Source organism: Phoenix dactylifera, unplaced genomic scaffold (assembly GCF_009389715.1).
Source record: "Phoenix dactylifera cultivar Barhee BC4 unplaced genomic scaffold, palm_55x_up_171113_PBpolish2nd_filt_p 000806F, whole genome shotgun sequence".
Classification (NCBI taxonomy): domain Eukaryota; kingdom Viridiplantae; phylum Streptophyta; class Magnoliopsida; order Arecales; family Arecaceae; genus Phoenix; species Phoenix dactylifera.
The window spans coordinates 81,523-102,034 of NW_024068173.1; the positions used below are offsets into that span (position 1 = coordinate 81,523).

Here is a 20,512-nt window from a genome sequence, read left to right on the forward strand (position 1 = left end):
ATTGAATCACAAAAGTTGAATGAAAAAAAAAAAAAAAAAACTCCTTGATTATTCAAAGCATGAAAAGGGAACAAGCATCCAACAGTGTTCCTGGTCGGGAAGAAGAAGAGAAAACCAACAGCATCGAGCTTTGAGCCCCTAAAGATAACATAAAACTAGACATTGCCCCCTATCAAACCCAACATGGATCAAGATAATTTACATAAATAAACATGCTAATTAGAGGGGAAAAGGGCAAAAAAGAGGAAAAAAAAACGAAAACCGAAGAAGATCAAGAAGAAGAACCTTTATGTTCATCACCCTCTCTTCCCATTTCTATGGGCTCTAGGTGATGACATCTCTTGCACACCACCCACATTCTTGGCCTGAGAAGAAGTTGCCACCCCCAAACTACTACCCAATCTCTTATCACTTGGCCTCCTCCCATAGTCCTTCTTCTTCACAGATCTCCTTACATTCCCACTCCCTCGGTTCATGGTGGGTACCAAATACCATATGGAGGTGCAACAAATGGCAAACACCCTCCCAAACATCACCAAACAAGCCAATATCAGCACGATCACCAAAGGCCAATAATAACTAGGCCTCCACCTCCCCAGGTGAAGCACCACTTCACCTTCCTCCCCGTTACTGGCTCCGCCTCCTTCGCAACTTCCTTACCGTCGATCGATCCAACCGGAGGAGGCGACGACTCCTTGACGACCTCTGAAGTAGGCTGGCTCGGCGGCGACGGCGGCGGCGTCGGCAGCGCCTTCGGCTTCCTGGCATCATCCAGCTTTGTTTTCTCTTCTTTCGCATCCTCTCTTAGCTTCACAATGATTGGGATCCAGTCTTCTGAGTTCGAGTACACGAACCGCACCATCGAGACGCCCTCCGTTCCAACTTTTGCCATGATCTTCTTCCTCCTGGCCTCGAGTTCGGCGAGCACGGTCGAGAACTTGTCGAGCCCCCTCGTCGAGTATGGATTCTTGTTGCCCTTCCTCTTAGATCCCCTCGGCGACCCCGGAGCTGAACCTGGAGCCCCTGGCTCCCCGTCGATCCGTTTGAAGCTTCCAGTCCCGCAGAACATAGTTTGGCTATGGCATATGAACCTTGGGAAAATCCCAAGTTCTAAATGGTTTGTGAGGGATTTATAAACCTAAGGAGCTCTCCTTCATTCCTTCCATCTCTGGTCTGCGGAAGACTCGATCAAAGAAGGGAGGTGAATAGTCAATGGAGATAAAAATATCAAGTTCAAAGAAGCTTCTTTTTCTATATTTCCTGAGGTTTGACCTGGTGGGGTTGCAGGCGCTGTGTTAGGAGGAGGCCCCAGCCTTATCTGGGCTTTGAAATGGTCTCCAAGCAAATCCTATCAATTCAGACCATACTAGTTTCCCTTGTCATGAGATGGGGATTATTCATTTAAGTTTCTTGTAATTTCTTTTAATCCTCACAAGGTAAATAACACGTGATTTTTCATGAGTATTATTAGTAGTTACACTTTTTTTTTTCAAATACAAAATTAAAAGTTTATTCCATCAAGTTCCAAATGTTATCATTTAGAATTTTAAAGTTTTTTCGTATAAAATTAGAATTTAAATTAGTTCATCATCATATGTATATGTGTGTGTGTGTGTAATCTAGAGTTTTCTCAAAAAACCAAAAAAATATATAGAGTAATTCATTTGTATTTGGATTGATCAGCTGAATGATAAAGAATGCAAATGAGCTTTAGATTAATTTTATATCTATATCCATCGATTTGATGTACCATAATAGCCATCTATAGCTATCAGAGATCAGCAAGCTAGATTAGTGGCAGTCGGAGGTCGGCATTTTTCGATCAGTCTATTGACAACACCAAGATTAGAACAGCATGGGAGGGAGTGTCCTTTGTGTGACGAGTGCTGGAGGCAGACCGCATCATCCTTGAGGGAGACTCCGCCACGGCGATCGAGAGGATCCAAAGGTTCGGGAGTGCTAATAGAGAATACGACTGCTCCATAATATTCGCCGTTTGTCAGATGAATGCATTTTTCATCGGACTACTCATGGTTACAGAGAGGCTAACAATGCAGCAGATTGGATGGCCTCTTATGCGGCTCATCATTCAGGCGAGTTCATCTGGATGGACCAAGCTTCTATTCTGTCTCCCCTACAGTCTATTTTACTTTCTGACTCGTTGAACAACACTCACATCCATTATGTGTGAGTTGCCGATGTACTAAAAAAACAAAAAAAAATTATAAATAGTACTAAATCGACCGGTTCAAGGCATACCATATGTTGCATGGAAAAAGATAATTAGCATTGCATTGATTGTTAGATAATGATGCATTAATGAGATGGATAGATTGATATTCCGTTTATAAACTTGTGGCCAAAAAGTCATCCATAAAATAGTCTAGGTTCGCGTGATAAACGCAGAGCTTAGCTTCCTCCGGTGGATGGGTCAAGTTGTGATGCGTCATGTGATGGATTTGGTTTGGCCTTTTGCGTTCCCATTTCAACCTTCTGGAAGCCGTATGTCATCAGGTGATGGAGATTTTAAATAGTATTTAATACGTGTATGCCACGTGAGCGCGGCCTCCCCGCTGTCTGATTACGCCGGCAAGCGAACCGGGTGGACCGAACCTATCCGGATTTGAACCAAACTATGAGGAGCTTGGGAGTCAAGATATCTCCTATCCATGGCATCTATAGTTTCCAACCAATAGAATAAGAGTTGTGACTAGAACAAGATCTTGAAAAAATAGTACAATGCAATATTGGCTATCTTGGTGGGTGAATAACACCAAAATGAAAGGACATCTTAGTTATCTTTTGTGGAAATGTCGAAAAAGTTTCGAAACAATCAAGATATTTTGATGTTTGGCTAAATTGAGATATCGAAATCTTGGACTAATAAAATAGAACTAAAACTAATTAATATTTTTAGACATTAATTTAATGTGTTTAATTAACTTTTTAACATAATAAAAGTAAAGTTCGGAAAGTCTCAAGTAATATACTGGCATAGTATTAGTTGATATTTTAAAGTATATTGTTTATATTGGCTGATGATTAACTGGGGAGAAGAAAAAGATTTCCTTCAACCTTCTAAAATTGGACCTCTAAAAAATTAGAGGAAATAAGAAAATCTTGAAAGTAGGGGGAAAGTCCTATTTTTCTTCATTAATTCTATGATACAATTGATCATAATGCTTCAATATATATTAGTGATGTCTGTCGTTATCAATCTGAGATGGATTCTTTGTACATGTATCAAAAAAAAAAATCCCAGTTGTATTTCATTTCTAGTTAGAAGTTACAATTTTTTGCAATAGTCATAGCCAGTGGAAATAATTATGAAAAATTAAAATCTTTTTAGAACTAGATCTTGATTTTTACATTAATTTTGTCTTCAGTCGCTTTGCTTAATTCTATTCGAATTGAGAGATATTTCCAAATATTTTTTAGAAAAAAAACTTTTGCTTCGATCAGCCCATTTGAAGGCTCAAACATTATCATATGCCCCTAATCACTATATGCATCTTACCTTTTAACATGGAAGTAACATCATGAATCTCAAAAAGTTATTCAATTTTTAAAAAAAGAATCATACGTCGTATGAAAAGTTATGGCTTACGAAATCTTGGATGCGTGATTTGTCTTTCAATGTTGCATACCAAAAATATCAAAGTAATCTATAGCAGGATTGGTGATCCTTTTGATCTTGTCAAGATAATAAAAATCAAGATTTATACATTTATTGTATAATGGATGTTTGAAACTGATAGAAATTTGGTATCTTGGCCAGATTAATACCCTGGATTGGAAAAATTAAACATGATCTGAATAGACCAGCCAATTTAAGCCATTAAGACAAATTTGTGTTTACCCTTGGCGACCCTCATATTGCATACATGCATGCATCCATGCTTAGAAGTTATTGTGTTGAATCTATGACCTACAATTAAGAGGTTGCACAGTATCTATTATATCAATCATGAATAAAATGTTTGCCAGATGGGTCCTCAAGGATATGTGAGAACCCATGCGGGTGTGTGTTTAGTCCCACATCGTTTATTCGTCGGATAGATTTTGGATACTTATACAGGATCAAGAAACCCAAACAATACTTTTCGGCTAGCTATTTTAGGTGAGGTCTTGAGTTATTACAAATGATATCAGAGCGGACCTAGCCCATAACCTATTTGGACTAGGGAATACTACAGCACGAATCCGTTGGGACTGACTATGGGCCAATCGTGGTACTTGTGATTAGATTTGAATGGATTTGAACCCTTAGTCTGACGAAGACGCCATGGCTTAAACGAGGAGAGTATGCGAGGACCTATGCGGGCATGTGTTTAGTCTCACATCAGTTATTCGCTGGGTAGATCTTAGGTACTTATATAAGATCAAGAAAACCAAATAATACCTTCCGACTAGCCATTTTGGATGAGGTCCTAGGTTGCTACCGGCTTTGAGAGCAACAAGTTTATTGGAGTAGTAAAATATCATTGATGGGTGGAGAGAATCAACGACTTTAGTGCAAGAAACTAGCAGGCTTCGCAATTTTTCTATTTATCTTATATTTTCTTAAAGCATGGGCACACATCGAAGATGACAATGGTTGCTGATGATGGAGTTAGGCATCACTGCTGCATGGAGTTTGGATAAAAATTTTATGACTCAATCTATCAACTCAACTCATAACTAATCTTCTTTGAGCAAATTCAGGTTTGATATAAATTTGTTTGGACCATAAAGGAGACCACCTGTTTCGAGTTATTTATTTATCGGATCAAGTTTAGGTTTAGATCTTTGACCTGTTTAACCTATTTTGACCTGTTTAATAATTGGGTCGAATCATGATTTGACCTATTTCATCTATTTGAGATATGTTTAATCCGTTTAAAACCTACTTAACTTATTTTTGTCCCGTTTAACCCAACTAGCTCAACCCGTGTAAAACCTAGTTAACATATTTTTATCTCATTTAACCCATTTAAATCCATTAAATCCATTAAAAGTCCTCTTAACTTGTTTAACCTACCCGTTCAAGATTATGCTTGAGTTACCTATTAATAAATAGATCCGGTTCAAATCTAAATTTTTGACTTGTTTAATGAATAGGTCATGTTTGGGTTGAAATTTTTTTGATTAATCATGTATTTGATCCGACCTGACCAGATTGCCACTCCTAACACAGAGAAAGAGGAATAGCAGCCCAGATTAGTGAAAGACATGTAGCAAAAGGATGAAGCAGTCATAGGCGACATAGAGCCATGAGAGCCCTAAAGTGGCCATTGAGAGATGGAAGCTCAGAGCCGCCTGGAAGGATATATCCTTTGCCTGGTGGACATTAGATGCAGACCGGCTTATTGTTGAGGGAGATTTGGCGACAATGATCGATTGGGTCCGGGGTCAGGGTCGTGCAGGTGAGGGTAGGCCATTGCTCGTCGACATTCACAGACTTCTGCAAGAGTGTGTCGCCTATCAGGCCACACCACATTTCAGGGAAGCGAATGGTGTAGCTGACTGGGTTGCTTCCTATGCGGCCCATCATTCTGGAGGCTTTGCATGGATCAACGTGACAGAGTGCCAAACTCTTTATCTGCTTTGTTATTTTCTGATTTTGTTGGCCACATCCACACCCGCAGGGTGTGAACTGCCGTTGCACCAAAAAAAAAATAAAAAATGATGGAAGGTCAAGAGAAAGGTGGGGGCAACGACTATGGTGAAGTGGGAGGAGAGGAAAGGAGGACTTTCAAGTTGGCAGGAGTTAAAGGAGGCATATTGGGTACCTATAAGGATGTTTAAACGAGGCTTATGACCCGTTTGTAAATTGTGATTACATGGTCCCCGGTCAGGTGTTACTTTCCGCGCTGGCTTGTTACCAGCAGACCTCAACTTCCCAGAGGAAACTGGCTTAATTTAGGGAGCAATTTATTCATCCAGAGGCTTTTCCCAAGAATTTTCTGTTCAGTGTCCAAAGCCAAAGAAATCTGGGCAGGCAGACCATTGTTCTTGGTGCCGTGACCTTCTTGTCCATTTACTTTTCTCCTCTCTCGTGGAGGAATTTTCCCATGAGAGCCGAAACTTAGGACAAGAATTCAAATTTTGCCCACAACCCAACTATCAATGTATGATGCACTAATCAGACCATGACTTGCACCATTCTGACTTCTATGGACCCAAACTTCTTTTGCTTTGCAACAGAATTAAGGAGTTGTTGGTGTATTATTTTTGAAATATGATATTTCAAAAAAACCAAAAAGTTTCATCTAATGTTTAAACAAAAAATAAAGTAAAGATTGATATATTGGTTCTATTCATACAGCTCAAAGTTGTGTTGTGTTTAAGATTCAGTTCCTCATTTAATGTGATTCAGACACCGGCAATTAAGTTACCAAGGCATTGGAGCTGCAAATGTATTGGATATGGATTGGGCATTGGTATGTCCATATCCATATCGATTTTCATTTAGTGAATCAAATATAGTTACAAATATTAATTAGATATAATAATTTATATCTATATTTGTTTTAAACTGATAAGCATACAAATTGGACGTTGAAAGTGTGAATATGGATAAAACTCTGATAGTTAAATTATATGACCAAAAAAATCAAAATATGTCATTATGGAAGGTAAAATAAAGTAAATAATATGTTGGTATAGTTACTTATTTCTCTTAAAAGTTTATATGAGCTATATGAGATTAAATAGAATTATAAATAAAAACCAGATACTCTAACATGAATCTGATAATTATCCATGCATATCCCGCATCTTTTTTTTTTTGACGAATATAAAACAAATAGATATTAATTATATATTTAAATTTGCATCCATATCTAGATATATTCGATCACAAAAATATATCCTTATGTGGTCCACTTTCAACCTTAGGGGGCATGGACATGATTGGGGAGTGGAAAGGAGCTGGATACATCTTATTTGGCCCATTATTGTTGGTCCAAAGAGGACTTTTGGGCACAACCAGCTACAAAACCAATCAAAGCTTTCTCTTCTTTGCGTAGGTAGCAAGGGTGGGAGGAGACTGGGAGCGTGGACCTTGGGCGGCAGCCAAGCCCCCTTTCCTCTTCTCTCTTTTGACCTGGGGAGTCATGCTCCCCTCGCCAAGTCTTTTTTTCTTTCTTTCTTTATATGCATACATACTTATATATTTCTTTCTTTCTCTCATATATACATATATAATACACACACAAATACTTATATTGAGCATGATTTCATTTGCAAGTACGTAGCAAAAGATGGCAATGTCACGACCACAGGGTAGACGGGCTAAAATAAATGTTAATTTTGGGAGCATTATCCTCTGCGGCCCTCCGCTGGAATCTTAAGCTTTATTAGAAGGTGAAAAACCTTGGGTTTGTCTCGAAGTACCATACAATTGCATAGTGTATATTGGGAGAGGCATACTCCAAGATTGGGTGCATCTTGGAAGCAAAATTTATCATAATTTGTGCAAAGGAGTAGATTACTGAGAGGTGAATGGGACAGTGGATTGAATAGCTTTTTTTATAGCCGATCACTCCAGTAGATTGCTCTAATGCCAAGGGTTTTCCGGAACTTCTTCTTTTTTATTTTTTTTCCTGATGTATTTACACTAGAGTGGTGTGAAACGCCCGTCTTGAAGTCCTCCCCATGCGGTCAAAGCCACCTTTTGAAGATAGAATTCTAGAGACAACGTACTATATATTAGTCCCCTTGTAATCGTTATCTCAGGTTTGTTGATGTATCTTATGGTCCTTCAGCAACGTCAGGTTTGGTCTAGAAAACTTGAAGGGAACACATAAAGTCTTGTAAGTGCCATTCACTTGAAGGGCCTTCTCTTAGAAAACTTTTTCACTAGCACAGATTTGTGATACATTTGTAGAGATCTAATGCCAACCAATGTTCCACACTCTGCAACAACTAAAGAACTGATACTTATAAATATTTTAAGAAAATCACTAGAAAAAGGCATTAGTTCAGATTTCAACTACTTGTGAGCTCCAAATAGTTGCCGTCGGCAGATGACAATATGATCTATGAGAGGCATTGGATCTCCTTGCATGCTTAATGACCTAAATCAATTAAAAGAAAGGGTCGACAAAAGGATAGTAAAAGACTGCTTGCCTAAGCCTTGCTTGGTTATTCTTGTATCATTGTCATCACTGTCGTTTAATTTGTTTATCTTTTTGATGGAGAAGTAAAAGAAAGGATGTCCATTCAAAAACCTTGTTAGTTATTATAGCTTGAAAGCATTTCACCAAAAGCCAAGACAAGATTAATATAAGAAAGAAAAAAAAAGAAGAATATTGGGACACAATGCCTAAAAATCTAGACACTGTATCTGGCGTTTGGTGATCAGTGGGGCAGAGACATTCTGGCCATGAGATGCACCAAGTACCAACCGAGCCCACTTCCCTTCTCATCTCATCATGGTGGTCACTCGAGTAGGACTGAAGCTAAACCCGTGGGTTGTCCTCACAATTCAGGTGAGAAGATATGAGACATCATTCGGAGTGGTGGTTCCTTTCTTGCACCGTAGAAATCCATGGGAAGGATGGCCATCTTGCGTGCTGTCGTGGACCTCGAGGTCATGGCCGGGGGGCAAATATTTTTGAGTGAATATAGAGGAAGTAAGATACTTCCCCCGATTTATTAATCAAAAGAAAAAAAATTTAAAATGAATGGAAGAAGTAAGGAGGATAGTGGGATCCCAAACAGTTCCTAATGAGAAGAAATTTACATAGAATCCCCAAATATATCATATGAGCATTCAGCACTAGGAGTTTTGTAGAGGAACCAAGCTGGGTAAGGAATTCCAATCTGGAGATGACCTTCAATCATCTATTTGGAGTAAAGATTCTTCCAGAGGTAGAAGGTTTGAAGCATCTTCTGAAGAGCAACGAAGCAAGAAATCCAGTGGGGCAAATGTTAAAGACTTCAAGGGGAAAGGTTTGAAATAAGAGCCAATTACCCAAGGCACGCATCTGTCACACAGTTGAGAGAGTTGGCAAGTAGATACATATGTGATTCGAGAGAACTAAAACACGTAGAAAGAGCAAGGAGTCATCATTTTAAGATCAAAGATGATGTGAGTAGAGATAATAAGATTACCGTATTTGTCGCACTCAGATCATCTCCACTCCACAAATCACCGCTTAACCCGATGATGGAAACCCATCCTTGAGGTCGGGTATCTGATATCATCCCAATACAGTAATCTTGAACTAAAATTTCAAGATAAAAGTTGCCTTTCAGTCCAGTAAAAAAAAGAATATACTGATATATTTAATATATTATATCCATATATATTATATTATATTATATTAATTTTACATATATTGTATTTATGATATATATTATATTATAATATATCATATTATTATTAAATTATAATTTTAAATTATAATAAAAATATACCATCATAATTTATAATTATATTATGAAATTATTTAATATATTGCTTCTATTTGCGTTACTTTCTGAATCAAAATAAATATTAGTATTAAAATATTAATTTTATAATAATAATTAATTTTAATATATGATTTAATATATTTGATGAAATATATAATGAGTAGTTTTGGAATAATATGACCAGTAATGTTGTTTTCTTATGGAATACCAAACAACTTACTTATGGATACGCAGGGATCTTTAATTACTGGAACATAACATGCCAAACATGGTGATCTTATATCATCAAGATCAAATGACGATAGAGATTTTTTTAGGATCACCTTTTATTTGGATAACCAAATGCTACCATATATTACATTGACTTTTTTTTGTAATTTATTTTTACTTTAACGAAATATGAGAAAAAAATTCTATTTTCTTTTCTTTTCTTTTCCTGTGTTGTTCTCTCTCTCTCTCTCCTCTCTCTCTCTCTCTCTCTATATATATATATATATATATATATATATATATATATATATATATACATTTTTTAACTATTTGTTCTTCTTTTTCCATTTTTTTTAAGAATAAAATCTCATCTTTAACAATTTAATATGTGATCAGCATTTTGGCAGCAGCAACCCTCCATGGGCGTTAAAGTGACATCCATCATATCGAGTAGTTCTGTTTGTCTGGTCCTTTTCTGCTGGCTAGGGGCTCATGAGGCATTAGTCAGCTAAGTAGAGAAATATACTTATTATCTTATAAAAGATGTTATTTCTAGAGAATAAGCATTTCTTTTACTAATGTTAATGTATACTTGTAAGTTATTCCAATTTTCATCAGCCTATAGACCACATTGAGACCATTAGGTCAATACAATAAGTGTACTAGCTAAACGGCTCCTCTTGTGAATCTATAAAAATATATGTGTTTTAGAGAGTTTAGTTTTAGCGATGGACCAATCAAAAGTGGATTCGCCTCAATATGAGGCAGCACCAATCATTTGACTATAACCATATTGGTTAAATTAATTGATCTGAATAATTATTTTTATGTGGGTAAAGAATTTGTGTTAGAAAAAACTTTTAGTCTAAATCTATTGATTTTACATATATGGTGGAACATCTGCATTGAATTCTAGTTAACAACATGAGAAAAAAAAACCCTAAAGATATAGTCAGTTTACTCATCATCAAAATTTCTCAAAGACTTTAAGAGCTTGAGCAAAGATTTCATATTTCTCAAAAAAAGAAGCAAATGTTTTGCTAGTCAATTTGCATTGACATTTCGAAACAAAATCGATTTCAACAGTAGAATTAGGATGCTAGAAAGTCCAATGTGCACTACACAAATTGAGAACCTACATGATCTATCATGATCTGATATATTATTAGAAGAAAATTTTGTGGGCTATAATTAATGGTCATAAATATTTACAACTACAAGACACACATCTTAGTAACTCATCATCAAAATTCGTTCATTTGATGCCTAGTATGATATTGAACATTGTGAATTATGATTAAATATGAATTGTCAGCATCACTATTGATATTTTTCAACTAATAGTATTTCATTCTATCTTACTACTAAGGATCACAATCGGGTCAGGTCGGATCAAATATAAATCCGTCAAACATTTATCAACTCGAACCCGATCTATTTATTAAATGAGTTAAAATTTCATATATGAATTCGATTTGTTTATTGAACATATAATCCGATCCGACTCACATTATCCATTTATTAAATAGATCAAGTCAGGTTAAACGAGTTAAATTGATTTAAACAGGTCAAGTGGATCGTGTTAAATGAGTCAGAAATAGATTAAGCAAGTCTCAAACATATTTTAAATAGGTTAAATGGGTTAGATAATGATCGACCTAATTATTAAACAAGTCAAAACGTATTAAAACGGATCAAAAGTCTAAATCTAATCCAATCAAGTTAATAAATAGATTTAGATGGGTTGACCTGTTGATGACCAAAATTCATTTATATCAAAACCCAAACTTATTTAAGAGGGTCGTTCGCGTGCCGGATTGATGGATCGGATCATAAAATTGCCACCCTTACTTACTACTGACTATATTTGTGGACAGTGTATCCTAGGAATGATAATACAAAGAATGTTGATTACATCTGGAAAATAGAATAGAGAAGCTTGAATTTCATGACTCCATGAGAGCAACTTGACTGCAACCAGAAGGGTGAAGGTAACTTTAGAGGGTAGCATTGCTAAATCCATTTCTTCACCATCTGATGGAGCTTGTCAACATCCTTGAATGGGTACATACCTAGCTAATTAGGACATCCCATTTTAAGGAGCAAAGCACCACACCAGATTATCGAGACGATCATACCTATGACCATAATTAGAATGTGTTATCCCCTAATATCCTAGTCAATTATATGAAGCCTTGCCATTTTTCTTTCTACAGTCAAATCTGAGTGTGCTATCCCTAATATGCTGGTTTTTCTATAGCTTTTTCCCCCCTTTCTTTGCTTCTCTCCTTACTCTTGATTGGAGAAAATCATATGCCTTCTTACTCTTGATTGCATCAACCGAAAGATTCCCATTTTCAATGTAGTTAATATATCATTCACCTTCTTATACCTAGATATTTAATGCACCTTGCTTGATGTCTTGCCATAAAACAAACATATATGATCCCAAATGCTAGTAAGTCCAAAATGCTTGTAAGACTACTTGATTGCCTAAATCACTGTTAGTTGCATACCCTGCCTTAAATTTCTTCAGTAAACAGCATGTGCTGATGACATTTCATCTGCCTTGCATCTCAGGCATTTCAATGATGACCCATGCCTTTGACACTCCTGTTGGATGATCAAGTGGCCTTGGCAGTGTTGCTCCCCAAAGTGGTTGTCCTTTAATATTGAATAGACTGTCATAATCCTGTTTAAAGTGTTCCCTTCTCCAAATAGTTGTCCTTTTAACATATACATAGAGAGAGAGAGAGATGAGAGAGAGTCTAGACATAAAAATTTGATTATTTATATAGGTTTAAAAATCTAAAAAAATATTTTCGATTAGTCTTTTTGGATGAGGTCCTAATTGTTGCAAATGATATTATAACTATGTGGGTTTAGAGACACTACAACACGAGTCATTAATATTGATGTTTTATGATTAGATTTAAATGGATTTGAACTCTTAGCCTGATGAGAACATCTGAAATTAAATGAGAAACATATGTAAGGATCCATGCGAATATGTATTTAGTCTCACGTCGATCATTTACTAAAAAAATATGTTAGGTACTTATATAAAACTAAAAAATTTAAAAAATATTTTTGACTAATCTTCTTGGATAAAGTTTGGTTGCTACACAAAGAATAACAAAAATGCTCTAGCAAACTGAAAATGTTAGCCAAAAAAATCACTCAATTGGTGCGTTGTATTCCCATCAGTCTCTTTGTATTTGCATCATGACTTGTGCCGCATAATGAAGCAACATAAATGATGGAATATAGTTGAGTGACTTGACATCGAATTGCAGGGAGAAGAGACTCCAAATGAGAAACTACTATCTTAGACCGCCTAGATGGGGCTCTGAATAACCAACCAACTTCACCAGCGAGATAAACTCAGAGACACCTCTCTCTGTCTCTCTCCAATATACATACTCATACATACACACACCATATATATTTACACACACACACATATATATATACATATATACATACATACATACATATATATATATATACATACATACATACATACATACATACATACGTACATACATATGCGCGCACACACACATCATTGTATCAGCATCCTTTTTCCCCTGCCTTCTTGTCATCCCATTCCCCGTATCCCATTCCAGCTGGCTTGTCCTTGGGCTTCGTGGAGGGGTAAAGAAAGGCCAGCAATATAAATAAAGTATCAAGGTGATAGAATATGTGGTGGTAGAAGGATAGGAGAAGAGAGGGCTCAGAGGGGCATCCCTTCCGGTGTCTTCTTCTATTATAGATGATCCATTGAGAAGGCTCCGAAAGGACAAAGCAAAGAAGAGCAATGGCATTCCAAGGACACAGACGAAATGCACGGCCTGCAGCAAGACGGTCTACCTGGTGGACAAGCTCACCGCTGACAGCCGAGTCTACCACAAGGCATGTTTAAATGCCACCACTGCAAGGGGACTCTGAAGGTACCCTCTCTCTCTCTCTCTCTCTCTCTCTCTCTCTGCCTCTCTATTTATCCATCTCTTAATATCTATTATAATTGTTATGGAATTGTTTCTTCCTCTGGTGGACTGTTATTTGATCTCTTTTAAGTTTTGAATGCTATTAGTCTCATTTGATTAATAATGTCTTTGGCTACCTACATTTCTCAATGCAGTCTCTGTTCAAGCATGGAATGTTTAGAAAAGCTCTTCTCTGTTGTAACTGAAAATTTCTTCTTTCCCCCCTCTGTTTCTGCTGAAGAAAAATATGCTGACAATAATATTTGTAATTCTGATCCCTCTTATTAAATGATGATGGATATGTGGTTTGTAATCTATGTCTTTATTTATGTTCCTTTTGCTCGGATTGTTTTAATATTTACTCCATTCAATTCATCTGTATGATGCTGGGAAAACAATGTCTCAGTTTTTGTCTATTGTGAAATCTCATTTCTTGTTACAAAATTTTCATGTACTCTTATTCCATTGGAGATGGTAGAGATCAAGCTAATAGCATAAATCACCTGTTAAAGGTTTGAACCTTCAATTTTTCAACAGATTATGAGATCAGCTTCAAATTGATACAAAATCATATGTCAAAACCAAATATTCTACAGCATTTTCACTCTCCCCTTTTCCCACTTTTTCATAGGAAGAAGATTTAGATCTGTTTTGTTTTTTATAAATTTCAACAGAGAAATGCTTGCTTGGGGACTTCATTAACAGAGAAATGCTATCACATGCACCTACAAAAGAGGCATAACCAAAAATGCACAAATAATCTCTTCCATTATTAAAATTCAAGATTTAAACAAACTATGAAGCAAACACCTGTTTGTGCTGCTGGCTGTCACCTCCACTGACAGTTTCTTCTTGCAGCTGGGAAATTATAACTCGTTTGAGGGAGTCTTGTATTGCAGGCCTCACTTTGATCAACTCTTCAAGATGACTGGCAGCCTGGACAAGAGCTTTGAAGGTAATCACTCTTCCACTCATTCCCTCCAACATACTCCTTTCGATTCTGATACTCAAAATTGTCTTCAATCACCCTCTTTCAGGGACTCCGAAGATTGTCAAACCAGAAAAACCTGCTATTACTGAGGTATAATAATCCATCTAAAGGCATTTCTAGACAGAGCCATGAGAACACTATAAAACCTATAAACTAGTCCTTCAAGACCCTTTCGTGCTTCCCTTAAAACTTTGATGATTTGTGGGAAGCAGTCACCTTTGAGTTGACAAATTTCTTAACCTTATCCCTAAATCTAGACTGAGTGCTTGCATGTAGATATCTTTAAAAGTTCTTGTTTCCTTTTTTTTTCCCCTTGAGAATATATTGTCCCTATATTATGTTGTGGGTGCTGCTAATCTGTCTTGGACTACACTGCACAGAACCCAGCAGCCAGCAAAGTCTCAAGTGCATTTGCAGGGACCAGAGAGAAGTGTATTGGATGCAAGAAGACTGTGTATCCCATTGAGAGGGTAAGAGCTTTCGTTCTAATAGTTTCTTTCAGTTTCCAAGTCATTGTGCTAGCAAATCTGTGCACACACTGGCACATATTCTGCATACATCAACTTAGATTGCCAACCATGGATTTGATTTTCTCATGCCAATTTCATGGTGTTAGAATATATAATGGGCTATTGAATTTGAAATCTATGTTGTACATCATGATTTAAATTCCAAAATACATAAGAACGATCGATTGGTTGGGTTACTTGCAAGCATGAAATACATCGAAACATTTGCCATACTATCAAAAAAATTGATCTCTGTAACGACAAGATGCATCTTTGAGAATGGTCATATGTCTCACACATGTAAACTAAACAATTCTCAAAAAACTTCCACATTCCTTTTCAACATTGTTTTACAGGTTACAGTTAATGGGACTGCATATCACAAGAGCTGCTTCAAATGCACTCATGGAGGATGTGTGGTTAGCCCTTCAAATTACATTGCTCATGAGGGAAGGCTGTACTGCAAGCACCACCACATTCGACTGTTTAAGGAGAAGGGGAACTACAGCCAACTTGAAACTGAGCAGAGAAGATGGGGAATGAGGCACCAGCCAGTGCAGGAGAACAAGAGTCATAATTCATGAACACAGATGCAGCTATCCTATTTCGCTTCCTGTATGCTTCTTTATCACTTTCAGAACAGTGATTCGCTGAAATTTTAATGTATGGACCATTAAAATTGTTCAGTTGTGTTTTCATTGGGATTTTTCCATGATATCTGCTGGCTTCGGAAGAACTCTGGATAGAACTGGTGTCTGCTTGTAAAATTTCTTATTGGGTTCATTCGTAGTCCGGATGAGGTTCTTTTCAGTTCCATGCTTTGATTTCAGATATAATCTTGTATAATGTCTAAAAACTGGAGCTATTCAGAGCTTAAGATTTTTATTTAATTAATCATATTGGTAGGCAGTGAAAGCTGAAAAGAGAGGCATTGAAGGTGGAAAAAGACAAATATTTACTTATTCAGAGGAAAATCAGAGAATTCCTATGTCAAATATGCCTTCATCAGAGCTTGAATCTGGTGCCCGTTTTGCAATTTTGCTTAAATTTGTTTAGAGGCTCCAGCTATTTCATTCAAGGGGCCTCTTGTTGCATTATTGCCTCAAAAGGCCAGAGAAGCATGAAACTTCAATTGGAACTAAAATGGAAGACATGCTTTTGAAAAACTTCCCAGCCATCAGATACAAACTGGGAGATCACTCCTATTATCTAATTAAGCAGTGAAGAGGCTGTTGGAATGGATTGGACTGTCAGAACTAAAAATGAGTAAAACCAGAATGAAATAAGAACTCACGACATCCATAAAGATTAATGATCAAAGATGAGTTGGACATGTGCAGCAGCTTAAGATTGAAGAAACTAGGAGAACTGATGAGGGGGAAAACATTGACCAACAAGAAGAACGCAATAGATAATCTGATCAAACTTCTATTTTGAAGGACTGGGTCATGGACAGGAATAAACAGCAAACCAGCTTCTCTATTAATACTGATACTTCAACTTCTGTTATTGCGTACCAGTTGCATTGCTAGGAAAGATCTGTTGCTACAAGCCCCACACTCATAGCCTGGAACACAATAATCAGTCATTGTCAACTCATCTGGTATAAAACCTACACTCCCTGGTTAGTACATTGCGGTGTAGGTGAAGGATCTTCAACAGTCTGAACAAATGACAAAACTGCTTGATTTTTCAATTCAACCTGAACAAGGTAACAAACCCAAGCCAAGAATCTAAACCATCATTATATCTGCCAAATAATAGCAGAACAATTCTTCACAAACTAAAGAATGACAAACTCCTGCCTGCGAGTATCGATAAAATAAATGAGAAGTAGAACTGAATAAGAAACTTTTATCAGAATACAGATCGAGTTAGCCATGTGGCCGCTCATCAAAGGACATCAAAAGTGTCTTCCTACTTTGCATGTCGACTACTGATGCATTGACGAATAATAAAAAGGTACTGCAACAGTAATGTATACTTTCATTTGTTTAGGCAGTCATGATGACCTTTCAAAGATGGACATTAGATGGTCTATGCACCTTCTACCTGCATCCACGTACAACCAGGACAGATCACACTCTAGCTGTCTCTGGACCAACAGAGAAATTTCCTTTCCATTGCTTGCACAATGTCCAGAACAAAATTTTCATTACAAAGTTGAGGTCTCAGGTTGGTTCATAATGCAAAACTGAGAGCACTGGTACCCAAAGTGGAGGGTTTCTCACTGGTGACACTTGGTGCTCAATTTACAAGTATGTGGCATAACACAAAAATTAAGGTCTTCTGTCAGCATGGCCTCTTATAGTGTTTTTAAAAATCGTTCAGATGTGTACAAGATGGTTTTTTTTGAAAATGCAAATAAACATCATCAACACAACTATAGATAATTACATACAGAATTTATCACCCTTGATGCTACAAGTGGCAAATTTAGTTTCATCCCACGTCAAGGTGAAGAGATCCAGGGAACGCTTGATACCTAATATTTGTTTGGATCATTTAGAGAACCTTCCCCTTTTTCATGGTGGTGAAATATGGTGGTTACTGATAGAGAAATTTAAGATATAAAGGGCATAATGATGAGGAAAGATAACTGCTAATTTCTGAGATTAGAAAAAAACTGTGACAGAATTATTAGGAAGACAAAATAGATGAAAAAAACATATCATGAGGAAGACGATAAAATGCAATACCATCTGTCAATAAGATCTTAAAAAGAGCATTGCATTTCTAATTTGCTAAGGAGAACCAAGATTTCTTGAAACATCACCTACTTTGCATCATCTAACTTCCAAAGAAGGCCACCAAAATAAGAAATAACCAAACCAATTGACAAGCCACCAACTAGAATAATGTAATCTAGTACTTTACAAGCTTAGTTTTGTACTAAAATAAAGCATGCATTTGAAATAAATCTCCCTTTGCAATCATGTATATATGACTGCTCAAGCACTATAGTACTTGGGTTTTTGTATGAGCTAGAATTATTTGTGTTTATTCGAATCTTAGAATTTCAAGCACCTATATTTCCTATGTACTTGTCACACACTTCAGTTAGCTTTAAGAAGACAAAAAAGTAAAATTTACAATATACACACACAGAACAATATACCATTGCACATCTATTCAATATTTAAATCATTTTTATTCCATGTATCTATGATAGGAAATACATTTTTCATGACAGATCCAAATACCTGTAAGTATGTCTTAAATTTTGAAGAAGGTTGGATCATACTTGTACTCCCTAACATAGCTTTATCCCTGTTAGTATCTATTTAACATGGCCTAATCATATGCTTGATGTAGTTTATCAAAGTTTTCAGTATTACTGTTGGGAACCCGCCCATGCCGCTGATATTTCAAAAATTTCAGATGGCAGCGGAATCGGCATGCACGGGTTCGACGTTCATCGCATGAACGTTGTTTCGAGACCTTTCGTAATTAGGTAAGAATTAAAACTTTTAAAACTAATAGGAAGATCAAATCTTCACCTTGCGCGGGTAGATGATCACCGCGAATCTGAATTCGTGGTTTTGGAAGAGGGTTCGCTTGAAGCCGTTCAAACGTCCGGCCTCTACGGGTATCCACACGAAGTAGAGACCGATCAAAGCTTTCTTGTCTTCCGGGGTGCTAGCTCCCTTGCAAAGACTCCTTTGATGGCTGATCTCTTCTCTTTCTTTCAACTCTTGAAAGTGCTTGAGAGGAGGAAGAAGAAGAAGGAACTCAAGGAAGAAGAACACAGCTTCTGCAGCCTTCTTTCTTTTCCCTGCGTTGAAGAAGGAGAGGAAGAGGAGGACGCCAACGCTTGGACTTCTCTTCCTTTGCTTGCGGCTGAACCAAGAGAGGAGGGGAGGGTGGCGGCAGCAAGAGGAGGAGGCTCCAATCTAGGGCGCCGGCCTCATGGTGCTTCTTATAGCCATCAAGGGCTCCTCCAAAGTAGGAGCCCTAGATGGTTTTCCAAAGAAAGAAGGGGGCGCCGGCCCCTCTCTCTTCATCCGCACCATCCAAGATGAGAGGGGCTGATGCCCCTCTTACTTGGTTAACCTAATCCTCTTCCAAAGAGGATTAGGTGCCTCTCTCATGGTTTAATCCTAATCTAATTAGGATTGGCCAAATTGGGTTCAATCTATGCTAGTCCTAATCCAATTAGGACTTGAATGAACCATGACTCAATTGAACTCTTCAATCCTAATCCAATTAGGAGTCATGTTGATTCATTAGATTAATAATTAATTTAGACTTAAGGAATCCTAATCCAATTAGGATTTATTTAATTTTAGTCCTAATCCAATTAGGACTCTATTTGAATCCGAAGTCCTAATCCAATTAGGATTTCTAGGAATCCTACTCCAAGTAGGAATCCAATTTTAATTCAAAACTCCTAATCTCATTAGGATTGAGGAATCCTATTCCAAGTAGGAATCCCAGTCCTAATCCAATTAGAACTCTAGGTATCCTACCCGAAGTAGGATTCTTGTTTCAAGTCCAATTAATTAATTCCTTTTTCCTTCTTCAACTTCTTATCAATCAAATTGATTTCTTGTGATTCCTAATCACGATTTCAACCATCGGATCGGTCAATACTTCTAGTGTGTGTGACCCCATAGGTTCTATTCTGACTGGTAGTGAGATATATTGTGATCTCTATCTCAATATCATTGAAAACTCCTTTCAATGGGTTGGAACGATTCCAACTCAACTCATTAGGGTTTATCGATCATCAAGATAATCCCTATGAGTCCCACCATCCACCAGTGACACCTAGCAGCATGTAGTGGCTACCCAGCAGAATGGAATGATGAACCTCTAGGTGCAGTTAACATGTGATACAGTCCTACTATCGTGGATCCCTACAGGACGGAGGTCATGGACAACTCGTCAAACCCCATCGTCTGTCATATGTCAAGATTTATTCGACGAGTTCGATAGTGGAAAACTCTTTCTCCACTTATACTGCCCTGGCCAAGGTCTTAGAACTCAGTCTAACAAATCACATAGGATCTCTCCTTTCTATCAAGGTCGATAGATTCCTTATAGGTGCATACCCTACTCCTACAGTGAACTTACTGCAGCCAATCTACACTGCATGGACCCATATGGCTAGAGACCATGTATGTGTGCAGTCAAACTACAATAACCTCACTGTGAGTAGCCGAAGCACCGCAGGTCAAAGGACCAGTCACACTACTGCAACATCAAGCAAGTCACTGACGAGTGGATAGACATCCAAGTGACTTCTTGTCTTGGTCACGCTCAGTACCCTTGTTCTCTAACAAGCACCTGCACTATCACTTCAGTGTCCCTACACTGTGGACTCAAGTCTCGTCCATCCAGAAGGAAGTGATCTGTGCACTGATCGGATCGATCACCGTCCTCGTGATGATCCATTGATCAGGAGCATT

General features: G+C 37.4%; 1 protein-coding gene and 1 pseudogene across 1 annotated transcript; one reads left to right on the top strand and one right to left on the bottom strand.

Moving 5' to 3' along the window:
• Window positions 1–559: 559 nt before the first annotated feature.
• On the bottom strand, window positions 560–1,216 carry LOC120107257. The gene has a single exon (XM_039120467.1). It carries the CDS (start codon window positions 1,067–1,069, stop codon window positions 560–562), a length of 510 nt encoding a protein of 169 aa, XP_038976395.1. The 5' UTR covers window positions 1,070–1,216.
• Window positions 1,217–8,542: 7,326 nt separating this feature from the next.
• On the top strand, window positions 8,543–15,685 carry LOC120107249 (annotated as a pseudogene).
• The last annotated feature ends 4,827 nt before the right edge of the window (window positions 15,686–20,512 follow it).

Bases quoted from the DNA above. Each gene is read 5' to 3' on its own strand.
- LOC120107257 (XM_039120467.1), bottom strand. From the start codon at position 1,069: ATGTTCTGCGGGACTGGAAGCTTCAAACGGATCGACGGGGAGCCAGGG.